This window comes from Drosophila gunungcola, assembly GCF_025200985.1.
Source record: "Drosophila gunungcola strain Sukarami chromosome X unlocalized genomic scaffold, Dgunungcola_SK_2 000049F, whole genome shotgun sequence".
Classification (NCBI taxonomy): domain Eukaryota; kingdom Metazoa; phylum Arthropoda; class Insecta; order Diptera; family Drosophilidae; genus Drosophila; species Drosophila gunungcola.
This window is the reverse complement of record NW_026453193.1, coordinates 200,879-215,248: the sequence shown is the minus strand read 5'-3', so window position 1 is coordinate 215,248 and position 14,370 is coordinate 200,879. Positions and strand designations below refer to the sequence as shown.

General features: G+C 37.6%; 2 protein-coding genes across 4 annotated transcripts; both read left to right on the top strand.

Annotated features, from left to right (window-relative positions):
* The first annotated feature begins 2,646 nt into the window (after positions 1 to 2,646).
* Positions 2,647 to 9,547, top strand: LOC128261050 (actin-related protein 2). Of its 3 annotated transcripts, none has more exons than XM_052994481.1 (8): positions 2,647 to 2,826; positions 3,107 to 3,284; positions 4,416 to 4,526; positions 5,377 to 5,391; positions 6,391 to 6,606; positions 6,839 to 7,048; positions 7,123 to 7,551; positions 8,315 to 9,547. In XM_052994481.1, exons 2-8 carry the CDS (start codon positions 3,237 to 3,239, stop codon positions 8,483 to 8,485), a joined length of 1,200 nt encoding a protein of 399 aa, XP_052850441.1. In that variant the 5' UTR covers positions 2,647 to 2,826; positions 3,107 to 3,236; the 3' UTR covers positions 8,486 to 9,547. The 3 variants fall into 3 exon arrangements, with proteins under 3 accessions (XP_052850441.1, XP_052850440.1, XP_052850442.1); XM_052994480.1 differs by having other exon boundaries at positions 3,102 to 3,284; XM_052994482.1 differs by lacking the exons at positions 2,647 to 2,826; positions 5,377 to 5,391 and having other exon boundaries at positions 2,884 to 3,284.
* Positions 9,548 to 10,465: 918 nt separating this feature from the next.
* LOC128261049 (P3 protein) lies at positions 10,466 to 12,613 on the top strand. Its single transcript, XM_052994479.1, has 2 exons — positions 10,466 to 11,526; positions 12,138 to 12,613. The coding sequence occupies exons 1-2, from the start codon at positions 10,507 to 10,509 to the stop codon at positions 12,492 to 12,494; spliced, it is 1,377 nt and encodes a 458-aa protein (XP_052850439.1). The 5' UTR covers positions 10,466 to 10,506; the 3' UTR covers positions 12,495 to 12,613.
* The last annotated feature ends 1,757 nt before the right edge of the window (positions 12,614 to 14,370 follow it).

The following is a 14,370-nucleotide window of genomic DNA, read 5'->3' as shown; positions in this document are numbered from 1 at the left end:
GACGGAAAACCAGTAAGGATCATAATCGATGTTCGAGGATAAAGTCTAGCTAATTAATGAATTGATGTATCCGATCGATGACATTACCGTGAATGCATTTTTAACAACACTGAGACACACACACAGACACAAAAAAAGGGACAGATCGTTTACCATTTAAATAGCAAGTCAAATATTTAACTAATAAATTAATATGTTAACATAATAACACATAATATTTTGCTGCGTGTAAATTAAACTAAATGATTAATTAATTTAGCGATTCGATTTTTGTTGAAAGCGCATACACACACGACTAATTTCCCTTGACTTAAAAAGCAAATTGAAAAGAGATTAAGCATAAAAAAGATTTGTATTTAAGTAAGTATAAGGCATGGATCGGCGTTTCAGATCAATTCAATGATAATGATGGCAATCAATTTCTCAATTTCCGCCTACACCTATTCCAAAACTGACGATATCAGCTTTTCCAGTATCGATATCCAATCAAAATATATACACACGCAAGAAATGCCTTTATCCAGATCACACTTTTCCACGTCACCTAAATATTTACGCTGTACTTTGCTTCAACTCTCAACATTGAACTCTATCTAAATATATATAAAGATATCTATATATATATTATATACCGAGTTGACATTGGAAAACAATTAGTTCTTAGTGATCTATGCACGTATCGTAACAATACCAAGATTATTTAAATCGTAGTTAAAAGAAACAAATCAAGGATGAAAAGCAGTCTTAGGGAGAAAACTTAGCTTTTATAAAAAAAAAGAAACACGGAAAACAATTTACTCAACTAATTGAGAAATATACATATATATATATATATATATAGCGTTTTTTTTAATCCGCAACCACAACTATATAATTATTGAGGAAGTAAGGAAAGGGACGATGTTTAAGTTTTGATGATTATGTTCTATATATGGTTAAATTGTTGATACTGTTAAACCGCAAATGCATATTTAGTTAGTACCAAGTGAAATGGGAATCCCCTTCAAATCAAATTTAATTGCAATAGTAACGAGTACGAAACCAAAGAACACCATCACCAAACAAATATTTAATACACTCAGATAACAAATTGGCATACATTTTAAAAAATCGCCAATGAAATATTTCACAAATGTAAAATATTGGGTTAATAACTTAAGAAACCAATTCGGAATTTCAAGTACTTCTAACATAAATTTTGAAAATTTTCTAATATCAAAAACTCATATAGCTGCAATTGACAAAGTTACAATTTTTACAACTAGATTTATGCCATTGTTTTAAAAATGTAGCTATTTGTTTGCTCTATCCAAAATGTTAGAGAGCAGAATGTCTATGTTTTAAAAATAATATTCCGAAAATTGTAAATTTCTAAAGAACATCAATTCAAACAGTTTTCTGAAATGGTGTATTTCTGATTTGTAGGGCAACTTGTACTCCGAGTGTATCAAAAGCAAAAGCCATGGTAAAGTATTAAGCTAAGCAGTAATAATAATTCTACATGTATAACTAGCAATCCATTTGCTTAGCTCCCTCGATAATGAAAGTAACTACTGCATGAGGCATAGACAAAACTTCCCGGCACATAGTAAAACTAAACAAATTAATAGAACGATAGAGGGCGATGTGTAGATTTTGATAATACATCAAGACCATACCAAAATACTTATGGAACTATTAACAAGCATTGAAACGTTAAACATAATGCATAATACCCAGACAAAAGCAGAATCAAAATGTGGGAATGAGACGGCTGCATGGTACATACATACATATATAAGACATTTCGCCTCTTAAAGCAATTATAAAGATAACAAATGAGTAACGTTTATTATATTATTAAATTATACATACATATACATACTATATAAACGGAATAAAATAAATCAGCAGAAAAATTTCCATTTTATGGCGGTCGGTTCCTTATTTCATTTTTCTTTTCAATAAACTGGCGTTTTTGACCCACTTCAAATTATTCGAAAAAAAGTCACTACACTATGAAGTAGAAAAGAGTTATTTAAAATAGCAAAGACATAATACTCATACTATTTAAATTAAGTCACTGGAAACACAAAGGTTGCAAAGCAAATCTTTTATCATTTTAAAGGTTTATCTGATTTGAACACAATTAAAAATGGGCATCAAATCTAATTATCTTCTAGAAGAAAAAAAAGTTCATTTTGAAAACTGAAAAATAATGTTTATCAGTACCTCAACCTCCTTTCAATTACCATTAATTTGAGCCTTTAACCTTTTTAATTCAAAATTTCCTTAAATATTTATTTTTTACGAAGCAGATTGTTACCCAAACTTATATACATACATACATACATATCTTGAACGCTCTATTTGATATAAAAATATCCGTATTCTACTTATTCTTAGTAGAACAAAGAAACAAACTAGGCAAAAAAATGTATTGTTTTAAATGTGTAATCATAATGTTAAGAATGTAGCAATAACATTTAATTTTTTAAGGATCAAAATTAAGCAGGGAAAAATCAATGAATGGGAATCCCCGCTAACTTTCGTATCGTCTAGTACCTATAAAACGGACATTTTTATGTGGTATTTTATTTTTTTGGTATAAAATTCCGGTATTTTTAAACGTTTAATTTAAGCCGTTTTTCAACATCGACCAGGTGGCAACGCCGTCACAAGAAATATTTTTATAGATGGAGTAAAGAGCGAATTTTGTACCGCCCAAAATACATAAACTTTAAGTGTTTGTTGGTCGCCAACGACAAGCCATTTGGCCATAATAAATTAGTAGTGCAAATTGGGAGTTAAATACATTACCAAAAACAAACGGAGCGGCGAAAAAACGTAAGGGAGAGTGGCAAAGAGAAGAAAACAAATGCTCCCGCCCGCGTGGCTGTGGGTGTGTGAGTGCGCGGCGGGTGTCCATGTGTCCGTGAGTGTGCGTGTGTGTACGAGTGGAAGTGGAAAGTGTGTGATTAAGTGCAGTCGCTCTCCGGCGGACCAAAAGAAATCATTCAACAGTAGTGTTTAATGAACGGCTGAGCCAGCCAGCAGGAAACGCGATCGCTCAACTCCTCCACTGTATCTGTAGTTGTTGTTTTTTTTTTGTTTTTATCAAGGAGAGGCGCCGCAACCAATAAAACCAACACACCCACAAAGGCAACCAAGTCGCGTCATCAGTGGAAGAGGAAAGACAGCAGCAGCGGCAGCGGGAGAAGCAGTGGTTTTCCAGCTCCAGAAAGAGTCCTTAAAACATGGACAGCAAGGGTCGCAATGTCATCGTCTGTGATAACGGCACAGGGGTAAGATATTAGGAGTAATCAAACCACCGCACCACCCACATCCACACACACCAACGCCTACAGCTACACCGACTGTGTGTGACACACATTTCCAGAGTTGAGCCGTGTTGTTGTTGCTTGTGCTTGCTGCGCTTCTTTATTTTCTTCTTGTAGGTTAAGCAGCGCTTGGACTGCCATACTGCTTGCCGGCCCAGCGGGCGTTGACGTCGCGCTTAGTCAAGCAGTTGCGGCAGTTGCAATTACGCGTGTGCTTCTTCTTCTTCGCGCTTTTTAGTCACTGGAACCCAAGAGCGATCGCCGATTACTCAGCGGTTACTCAGTCACTCCTACACATGCACATACGAACACCTATTGCCCAAAGAGCGGCACAACACCAACACGGCTATTTCCAACATTCAGTTCTTATCGGGAAGCCCGAGAATTTTTGTTTTGTGATTACGCCTCGATTTCGATAAGAGTTCGATAAACCAAGGCGGTTAAGAGCAAGGAAAAGCTACACTGATATAGAAAAAAGGTTAAAAGCAGGAACATTTAAAACATTAGTTAAGGAATTATGATTTGTAATTAAAAAAATGTTGATATTTTCGAAATTGAAATTTTTGTATAAAAATATCGGTGTTTTCTGTGCATAGGAAAAATAAACTGATATACTTTGGATTTAAATTCCTATTCTAAATAAAACGAAATGGTATCAACAGTTTTATGCAACGATAATCAAAAACATTGAGATTAGACATATTTTACGAGATCGTTGAAATGAAAACCACTAAATATAATTTCGTTTTAATTTTTTAATTGAAGACTGTTTAAAACAGTTTGTGTGAACCGTAGTATCGATGCTCTTTTTAAAATAACAAACATGCACATTTAGTCAGATCGGTTAAAGCGTTATACATTTATACTATTAAAGTCTTCAAAAACCTCCCATTTGGTTCCCTCGTAATTTAATTGGGTCTTAAACATTATCATCTACAGGACCTTAAGTAATGAGTTATGCCAGACATTACTATGTATGCTTATATTAACATGAAAAGCTGAGGTAGTACTCTTTCTTAGGAATTGAGTACTTAATACTGTACTATTTTGTATATTTGAAACTAACCAAATCTATCACCTTTCTTTTTATTGCAGTTCGTCAAGTGCGGATATGCCGGCAGCAATTTTCCCACTTTCATTTTCCCCTCAATGGTGGGACGACCCATGATCCGGGCGGTGAACAAAATCGGCGATATCGAAGTGAAGGTATGATCCATCGTACTCACCAATGTAACTTTTGTTTAATTAATCACATACATGAAAAGATAGTACAACCACACACAACACAAATTGAATTGTGCACAGGCCATCAATTGTATTTACCACATATTATATCATATTTTCGATGTAACGTATCCATGACTAGTTAAACGGCAAGAACAACATTTAGCGCATAGAAGTTCACTATCCACCAACCACCCACCATATATATATCATATTACCCACCTCCCTTCTAAGTTTGAGTGAAATTGCTCTATTTTTCTATTCTGTCTGTTAGTGTGGCATATCAACTTACTTCTATGATTTATTTTCGATCTACCCCTTTCACATTCACATTTCATTTCATTTCATTTCATTTTCCATCTTGATTTCACCACAGGGACTTTTCCCAACATTGCATTTTTGCTTGAGTTGCATTGGTCTCGGTGTGTGGGTCTCTCATATTATGTGCATAATGTATCAGTATGTATTATGGTGCAAGAATCTATCGAGGATATCTTACTCAAACCCAGGTTACGGCTTAGCATAAAGATCGGTGGATATGGAGGCCGGACCACGAGCCATTGGGCTTTTTTTTTTAGTGCATCACTTGATATCCGATATCCTCAATAAATACACATTTATCTACCCCTATATAATTCCATCCTAGCAGTTACTTTAGTTTAGACAGAAATAAATAAACAACAAACCCAAAAAAATAAACACATATTGAATAGCAACAATAAACGATACCAAAAATATATTTTAAAATTTTAATCTTTCTGTTCTTTTTAATATTCTTATACATTTTTCTGTTCTTTTTTTACATATTTTGTTAAAAACAAATATTTTGCAGGATTTACATGTCGATGTAAGTCAAGTTTGTATAGTTAAAAAAAAATACCAAAACCAAAACCAAACTACCACTAAGAAAATCTAATCACCAAGCAACACAAAAATCAAACTCCATTCGGCAAAGGTTAAATAATACAAATTTGTATACGATTTACACAATACGAAAACACAAAACAACACACGCTTGACAAATATTTCGAAATTTTCTTGAATATTCATAGTTGAAGCTACGCACTTAGGATTAACTAATTAATTGTTAACTGTTCACATTTTTCACTAGTTGTTTGCCTTGAATATTATCCCAACTATTTTCCGGCCCTGCCCAACTATCTTGTTGCTTCCTTTTGGCCATCATCTATAATTGTACTCCATACGTATAAAATAAAAATATCTGAAAAGTCTTAAATCGGCTAAATCTTAGGCGTGCTAAAAAACAAAATCAAATTGAGTTCAACCAATTTACCGACAAACTTCCGTAAATATAATTTTTGTTATTTAACTTTAATTCCTTTGTTTTTAACGAAAACGATTTTTTTTAACCCAGCATACCCTTTGTTTTTTGTACATATGTTATGGCAACCTAATTCAGTTGTTTGTTGTTTTTATTGTTAATTACTTTGAACAACTTTGACTGCATGTTGATGCCCTGTTTTTGCTTAAGCCCTATTTGCTTCCCATTTTGTTTTGCACGTCTGTCTTTGTCCAAGTTAGGGTGTAATTCCAGTCGAAGGCGCTTTGGAGGATGTCCTCTTCTGCTGGAGTTTACTCGCTTATTGTTGCCTCTTGTTAATCGTTGATCGTTTAGCCTAGTTTAGTTTTATCCTTGTACTGTGATCGCTGTTTTTGCGCCAACACCCTGTGAATGTCCCCCATACTTACGCTTACCACCCCAGCCACTTAACCCAAAGCCAAAGCCAAAGCCAAACCCCATCCAAATCCAATCCGTATCCCACTGGTAATGCAGTGAGCAAGCCACGGACACTAACGCTGCGTCCTCTGACGAACGAATTTACAGGATCTGATGGTCGGCGATGAGGCGTCACAGCTGCGTTCCCTGCTGGAGGTCTCCTATCCCATGGAGAACGGTGTGGTGCGTAACTGGGACGACATGTGCCACGTGTGGGACTACACGTTTGGGCCGAAGAAGATGGACATTGACCCCACGAACACAAAAATCCTGCTGACTGAGCCGCCCATGAATCCCACAAAGAATCGCGAGAAAATGATCGAGGTGAGTCGTGGACAGCTTCATAAAATCTTTAGCTCCTTCAAAAAAAAAAAAATCTATCAAAAATAATAGAAATCCTTAAAAAAATCGCCTGTGTAAATTTCCAAAACTTAAATTATATAAATAAAATGAAATTAAATAACCAGCATTTTATTTAAATTATTTCATTTTGTAAGAGCTTACTGTCTCATCCAACCGAACTTGACTAACGATATTTTGGATTTCTTTAATGCAGGTGATGTTCGAGAAGTACGGCTTCGATTCCACATACATTGCCATACAGGCTGTGCTGACGCTTTATGCCCAGGGTCTGATCTCGGGCGTTGTGATCGATTCGGGCGATGGCGTAACGCATATATGTCCCGTCTACGAGGAGTTCGCCTTGCCCCATCTGACCCGGCGATTGGACATTGCCGGACGCGATATCACCCGCTATTTGATTAAGGTCGGTCTGCAGGATCTGATTTTGATTTTATGAATTGTGACTTAAATGGATTTTGATTTCTCTTCAATCAATAGTTACTGTTACTGCGTGGCTACGCTTTCAATCATTCCGCTGACTTCGAAACGGTGCGCATCATGAAGGAGAAGCTCTGCTACATCGGCTACGACATCGAAATGGAGCAGCGATTGGCCCTGGAGACGACGGTGCTGGTTGAGTCCTACACGCTACCCGACGGCCGGGTGATCAAGGTCGGCGGAGAGCGTTTCGAGGCGCCAGAGGCCCTGTTCCAGCCGCATTTAATCAACGTCGAGGGGCCGGGCATTGCGGAATTGGCCTTCAACACGATCCAGGCGGCAGACATTGACATCCGGCCCGAACTCTACAAGCACATAGTCCTGTCCGGCGGTTCTACCATGTATCCGGGTCTACCCAGTCGACTGGAGCGAGAGATCAAGCAGCTGTACTTGGAGCGGGTACTGAAGAACGATACGGAAAAGCTGGCGGTAAGCCGATCAAATATCCTGTTCCTATTATAATTAATTTATATAATTGAGTATTAGCCGTTTTGTGTATGAGTATAGTCATTGATAAGTTGGGAGAATATTGGTTGCTTTAGGTCTAGCCTAAAGCTGTTAATTTAGATACAAATTAGTTTAAAATAAAAAAAATTATAGTGGCGAAATTGTTATTAGAAATAGTCATTCGACGTTTGAACTTGCAATCAAAATGTAATAGTAAATTATAAATTTATGTTTTAAGTAGAGCTGGAAGAAACATCGATATAATATCTATATATCGATGTTTTTTTAATGATCGATGTTTTTTTTTATATATACATAACATACTAGAAAAAAGCTACTTAAGTAAGAATTAGGACTGCGATACATTTTTAAAAAATAGAATAGTAAGCAATTTAAATCATTTTATTTGTGGAGGATTATATAAAGTAGTATTTGTGTTGGCTTGCCTTAGGATTTAGAAATTCTTTAAGGAGTAAAACGAAAAGGATAATATACTATTTTAGTTCATGTGTTGTGTATGTATTCTGTTATGTATTTAAATAAATAACAACCATCTTAACAATCTTTCTCAATGTTGCTTCAAAAACAATTTTTAACAACAAAAAATTGGCTGTATCGATACACTGATAGTTGTAGAACTTGTTTAATTAGAAATAAGAAATAAGTGGATAAATTGAACTTTAATCAGGGCCTATTCTAATATTTATTTGATTCCTTATTCATAACTTGTTTTGATATTTTATAGAAATTCAAAATACGAATTGAGGATCCGCCCAGACGCAAGGACATGGTCTTCATCGGCGGCGCTGTACTCGCGGAGGTGACAAAGGATCGCGACGGTTTCTGGATGTCCAAGCAGGAGTACCAGGAACAGGGCCTCAAAGTATTGCAAAAGCTGCAGAAGATCAGTCACTAGAGGTGCAGCCTAGTGCGACGGAGTGTGAGGACTACTGCCTGCGAGTGGGATGGGCGTTGATGAGACCCCAACAAATAGGATGAACAATTGTATAAATTTGTTTTGGCTAGTTCGTATAAGTTGAAAATTTGCAGTTTTGCGTGATGTATCTGTCTGTCTATATATGAGTGTTTTTGTGTGCCTGCGTGAGTGGGCGTGTCTGTTGGGCAGAATTGGTTTAGATTCCCATAAGTCGCAGACATGCCGACATTGCTCGATCCCCGTACAATGAATTGTAATATTTCTTTCGGCGCAAAGACGAGCGCCTAAATTGTGTAACCCTAAATTAGTACGTTTAATTGAATATGATTATGCCTGAAGCCCAGACCCCTCCCCTTCTCTTGTTTTTTGCTAAATATATATATATATAAATTCAATGTATCGATATTTTTGTAAACGCAAAATGTTTCATTTCAAGCGAGTATTTCACATTAAGTATTAACTAGGCCAAGTCTGCTAGTAGCAGCGATTATAAATCGTGTGTGTATGAGACAGAGATAGAGAGAGAGACAGAGATGGAGATGGAGAGAGAGTGAAAGAAAGTTGCACAGCACAGAAGGAGAGAGCTAGTGTCGAAGTCATCCTGCTTTCGTTAACTAAATACACTGATTTACCAGCCCTTTCCCAATAAAGATAAACCAAGAACAGTCACACGTTCATGCATTTATATTGCCCAATAATCGATAATACACTATCTATCAACCGAAAGTGTTTAATTTGATTTAATTTCCCCTTCCTGCCTTTTCTAGTTAGTTGCAATTTGATGATTGTTGGGGCTAAGCGGACGCTACACATGCGAAACTATCGGCACATACATATACAATATATATGATCAATATATATTTATATGCTTAATAAATGTGTAATGCCAATTATATAAGTAAATGCAATAAACATAAATATGTATGATGTATACTGTATACTGAAGTAGACTAAAGCTAAAATCGTATAATGACTTGGTTTTTTTTTTACCAACTAAAAACAAAACAAGAATCACAATAAAAAACCAAACAACAAATTCAATCTACGCTGTTTTATGACTGGGCGGCTACCAATTTCTCACAACAAGTAAAACAATTTATGACCCTTGGTTAAATTGAGTATACTAACAATGGCAATGCTTTGTGGCCGTAATCAGTAATGCTCAATACAAATTGTTTAGAGACCGTCCAAATGAATTGCAATAAAATGCAATACAACGAGAAAAGAACAAACAAAGGAAGACCAAAATAGCAAAAAGTGGGAACGGAGCTCTTGAGATAGCAGGTGGCGGATCTAACAATGAAAGGGTCACCATTACAATATATTTGTAAAATGTTTATTTAAAAAAGTTTCTTTTAAGTGTCAAAAAACTTCTAATATCTAATTAAGCTCTGGTTATGTTTTTCTTTTAAATTTAAATATTAATTTATTTTAGCAGGATGTATTTTATCTACGTATCTTTAAGGATTAAATTGAACTCGGTTTATATATATATATATATATTCTTAATTTAAGCACTAAGTTCTTTTTGCAGAATGTATATTATCTACGTATTTTACAATGTCTTTGTTTTTATTAATTATAATTTTTTTTATATTATAAAAAAAAAGTTTGTTTTGGCCTTAAATTGATGTTTTTGTTTTTATTTTATTTATTCTAATTATTTTTATGTTGTAAAAGTAGATTTTTTGTTCTAAGACTTGTTTGGCTATTGCGATGGTCTCTAAAAATTCCAGGGCTTATGTAACCCAATGCAAGCCCTATAAAATGAATCAGAAATTTTTATTTAAGACCTTTACATTGACAAATGCTGCTTCTGATTTACGGCCCAATATTGTTCCCCTCCGGTTTGCCCCTGTGGACGTCCGATAAGATCAATCCGGTCCGGTGCGGTCCGTCTGTTCGTTGGCCAGATAAGTTCTTTGTTTTGGGCCCACTGCCCACTGTCCACTGCCCACTTTGGCCGGAGTGGTCGCAATCAGTTGGAGAAACGACGCAGCATGGACAATACATCAATGCAGCTTCTGGTAGTGGGCCTACTCCTGATCCTTGTACGCCAAGGCGTTAGATCGGAGTTTGGCGACCTGGCCGGCGATTGGCTGGTGGATTATGGCCAGTCGGAGCTGCGACTGCTGGAGGGCGAAAGCCAGCAGGTGCAGTTGCACATATACAATGTGCTGCCCAAGGGTTCGCCACTGGATTACCAATTTGTGGTCTACTCAGGGGAGGAGCAGAGGGCATCGTCTCTGGTCAGGATACCCTGGGCGGATTTTGACCAGTTGGGTAGCTGGCGGGGATCGGTCGATGTCACCGGAGTGCGATTCGGATACAGTTCGCTGGAAGTGGAGCTGCAATCGGCCGGGCTAAAGGAGATGGAGGCATATCCGAATCCCCTGAGCATAGCGGTCCTAAGGTCACGGGTGGTGGACGAACGTGTCACCACCTACGTGTCGGCCGCCTTGGCTCTGCTGATGTTCCTCAATCTGGGAACGGTCTTGGACCTGCATCGACTGGCGGCCATCGTTTGCCGACCCGTTGGCCCCGTGGTGGGCGTGGTCAGTCGGTTCGTGGCAATGCCCGCCCTGGGCTACGGACTGGGTCGTGTCCTTTGGCCGGGCGCCTGGCCACTGCAACTGGCCCTCCTCTACACCGCCTTGGCGCCCAGCGGCGGCCTGGCCAACGTGTGCGCCGTCTTCCTCAAGGGCAACCTAAATCTGTCGGTGGCCACCACCACCATCAATTGCCTGCTGGCCCTGGCCTTCCTGCCCATTTGGATTCTGGTCCTCGGACGGCTGCTCTACGAAGACGACGAGCTGGCGGTGCCATTTGGCCAGCTCTCTGGCGGAGCGGCTGCCCTGGTTGCCTGCCTGGCCATTGGCGTCCTGCTGCGACTCTGCGTCCCGCGCACCACGCGGTTCATCTTCCGCTTCCTCAAGCCGCTCTCCGTGATACTCAGCTTGTGCCTGGTGGGGCTGACCGTGGGACTCAACTGGTTCGTCTTCTACGAGTTTACCTGGCAGGTGAGTGACGGCCAAAAATATAGGCACACCTATCCATTATCAAGGTTTATTAGTTTGGACCAAATAACAGTTGCCTTTTGACTTATGGAAATAGCAACTAAAAATTGTTGTTTAAAATATAAAAATCCACATTTATTTTGGATACATTAAAGTATCTGTAAAAAGATTGAAAGCTTTTACATTTTTTATTTACAAAAAAATGGATCAGATATAAGAAACCTTTTTTTATTCCAATACATATTGCATAGAACCAAAGATTTATGATTATTTTTTTTTTAATTTAATAATTCCTTTTTCATTCAAAGCTAAAACCATATCACAGGAATTTTAAACTTTTATTTTCTTTAGGTTTGTAAAAAAAGTTATTATTATTATTATATTTTGAGTACTTTAAATTGTACCAGCACATTAAACAATATAATTCTTACTATATTTCCTATGCTTTATAGTAATTAAATCTTTATTTATATTTTCATTTGGGTCATAAAATAAAGCATTGACAATTTGATTTTGGATTTATAGTGGCAACAACTATAAACTAAGCGCGATGACAAATTAAATATTTTGCCATATACTACCACACGCTGAATGTGTTTTTTTTATTTCCTTAGGTTCTGGTGGCTGCCTTGTGCCTGCCCCTCGCTGGCTACCTGGCCACTTACCTGCTGTCCAAGCTGCTCTGCCGTTCGGCCACCGACGCCCTGACCCTGTCCATCGAGGCCAGCGTTCTGAACATGACCATGCCCATTGTGCTGCTGCAGTCCAGTCGGCTGGACCAGCCGCAGCTGGATCTCGTCCTGGTGGTGCCCATTGCGTCCTCGCTGGTGTCCCTGGTCCTGGTGATCCTTTTCTATTGCGCTCGGCGATGCCTTGGCTGGAATAAGCGGCAGGATGAGGATGGCTTTGACCACAAGCAGCTGATAGCGGAGCACGAGGAGCAAGAGGGTGACCTATACCAGCGGCCCTAAATCGTTTTTTTTTGTTTTGGTTATAGGATTATGGCCAAACGCTGAAAGGCTTTCAAACGCTCGACACTATTACCAAACCATTTGAACTTATTGAAAGAAATGGTTATAAACATGTAAAATTTAAGTCTGATTTTTATTTTTAACTGCAGGGCGTATTGTGTGCTGCTTAACATAGATTTACTTACATTAAATATCAAATTTGGTACTTAAAACAAGTCTAATCCGATTTAAACTTTGTATATACTAGTAGATAGATTATGGTTTCAAATAGTTTAAGACTATGTATTATTTATGGTATTTATAATAAAAACTATTAAAAAATGCGAAAATTGGTAAAAAAAAAATTGGATAGTTTGGGGCATTTGTACCCCATTGTGATGAATTTCGAAATAATGTTCATAACATACATTTTATTAAAAAAAAACTTTTTAAAAATCGGCACTTGCACCAACTAAAAATTAATTTTTTTAACTCGTTGGTTAGTACATTGTTGAATTCGTCATAAAATTTCCAATCGAATGGCATTCACAGCTAAAATTGTTTAAGTTTTGCACAAAATGATGATGTAATTATGGTGTAATACAAAAAACACATAAAATAAATTTAACTAAATAGATTTTTAAAAATCGGTTTGTGTACGAATTAAAATTTTGTTTTCTAAATTGATCGGAAATGTGGAGGCTGCCAGCTGTACAAAACAATCCCTCGTATTGTTAATGCGTCTAACTTTGGCCAAGTTACATCAAAAAGATTCTTTAGAAATTTATTGATTTTTTTCCGCCTACTTGGCGTGAACATAGAGAGAATCTTTGCTGCAACTATTTGATTTGTAAGTTTCTTTTGAAAGCGCGCCTTTGTTAATTTCCGTTTCGTTACGATTGGCATCACCGGCGATTCACTTGGCAGCATTGGTTATTGGTAAGCGCGGGAAATTCAAAAGCTCTGTGTATCAACTGTATTTTTGATGCACATCCGCCTTCGTGTGTGTGTGCGTGTGTGTGCTTGCATGTAAATTTTTTCAGTTTTTTTCAGCCAGCGAACAGCTTTAAAATAACGTCGACGTTGGTCACTGCGTATGTAGAAGCAATTTGGAGCATTGGCCTGCCGGCGGACAAACATGCTCGGCACTTGGGAACTCTGGAAGGTGGCGCATGATGTCATCAGTTCGGTGCGATGCGATGCAGGGCTGCCCATTACGACACACGAACATGGCACAGGGTATATATAGTACCCATATATACATATATGCTTATATACGTAGGAAAGAAGATATAAAAATAAGTGCTACCTTTGCCTGCACACGAGTGTGTGTGTGTACTGTTGTTGTTGCTGGTGTGCGTGGTCAACTAACGATTCACGCGCGGAACGCATTACCGAGCCCCATCACATACCTCCACTTCCACCTCCACTTCCACCTTCTGATTACCAACCCATCCAACAGATCCCGCCCAAATGGCCCCGTCGACCTCGTTAGAAAGCCCTGACAATGTTGTTTTCGGTTATAAATACATTTCACAAAGGTAGTATATGACATAACTTTAATGATAATTTAACAGAAAGTTAACTATCCATATCTGGGATTGAAATTATTTCTTATATCATTAGCAAACCATGAACCTTGAGGGTTTATTAGAAGTATTATGGGTTGTCATTGGCAGTGCAAATTTGTCAGAAAATGTAATTCGGTTAAGTAATTGAGAGCTCTTAGCTTTGAGGCAACTATTGCCTTTGAAATAAAATATGATAAGAGTCCAGTTAATCATTTTTTGGATTTACACATGATTTATTTGTTTTTAATTGCAACCAGATTTAGTTTATTTATTGTTTTGTGTTGTTCAGCATACAGGTTAAGTGAGTTAGTTAACCCTTAAATTCA

Bases quoted from the DNA above. Each gene is read 5' to 3' on its own strand.
- LOC128261050 (XM_052994481.1), top strand. From the start codon at position 3,237: ATGGACAGCAAGGGTCGCAATGTCATCGTCTGTGATAACGGCACAGGG. The intron at 7,049-7,122 runs GTCGGTCTGCAG...TTCAATCAATAG, and splicing joins TCACCCGCTATTTGATTAAG to TTACTGTTACTGCGTGGCTA. The intron at 7,552-8,314 runs GTAAGCCGATCA...GATATTTTATAG, and splicing joins ACGATACGGAAAAGCTGGCG to AAATTCAAAATACGAATTGA.
- LOC128261049 (XM_052994479.1), top strand. From the start codon at position 10,507: ATGGACAATACATCAATGCAGCTTCTGGTAGTGGGCCTACTCCTGATC. The intron at 11,527-12,137 runs GTGAGTGACGGC...TTATTTCCTTAG, and splicing joins TCTACGAGTTTACCTGGCAG to GTTCTGGTGGCTGCCTTGTG.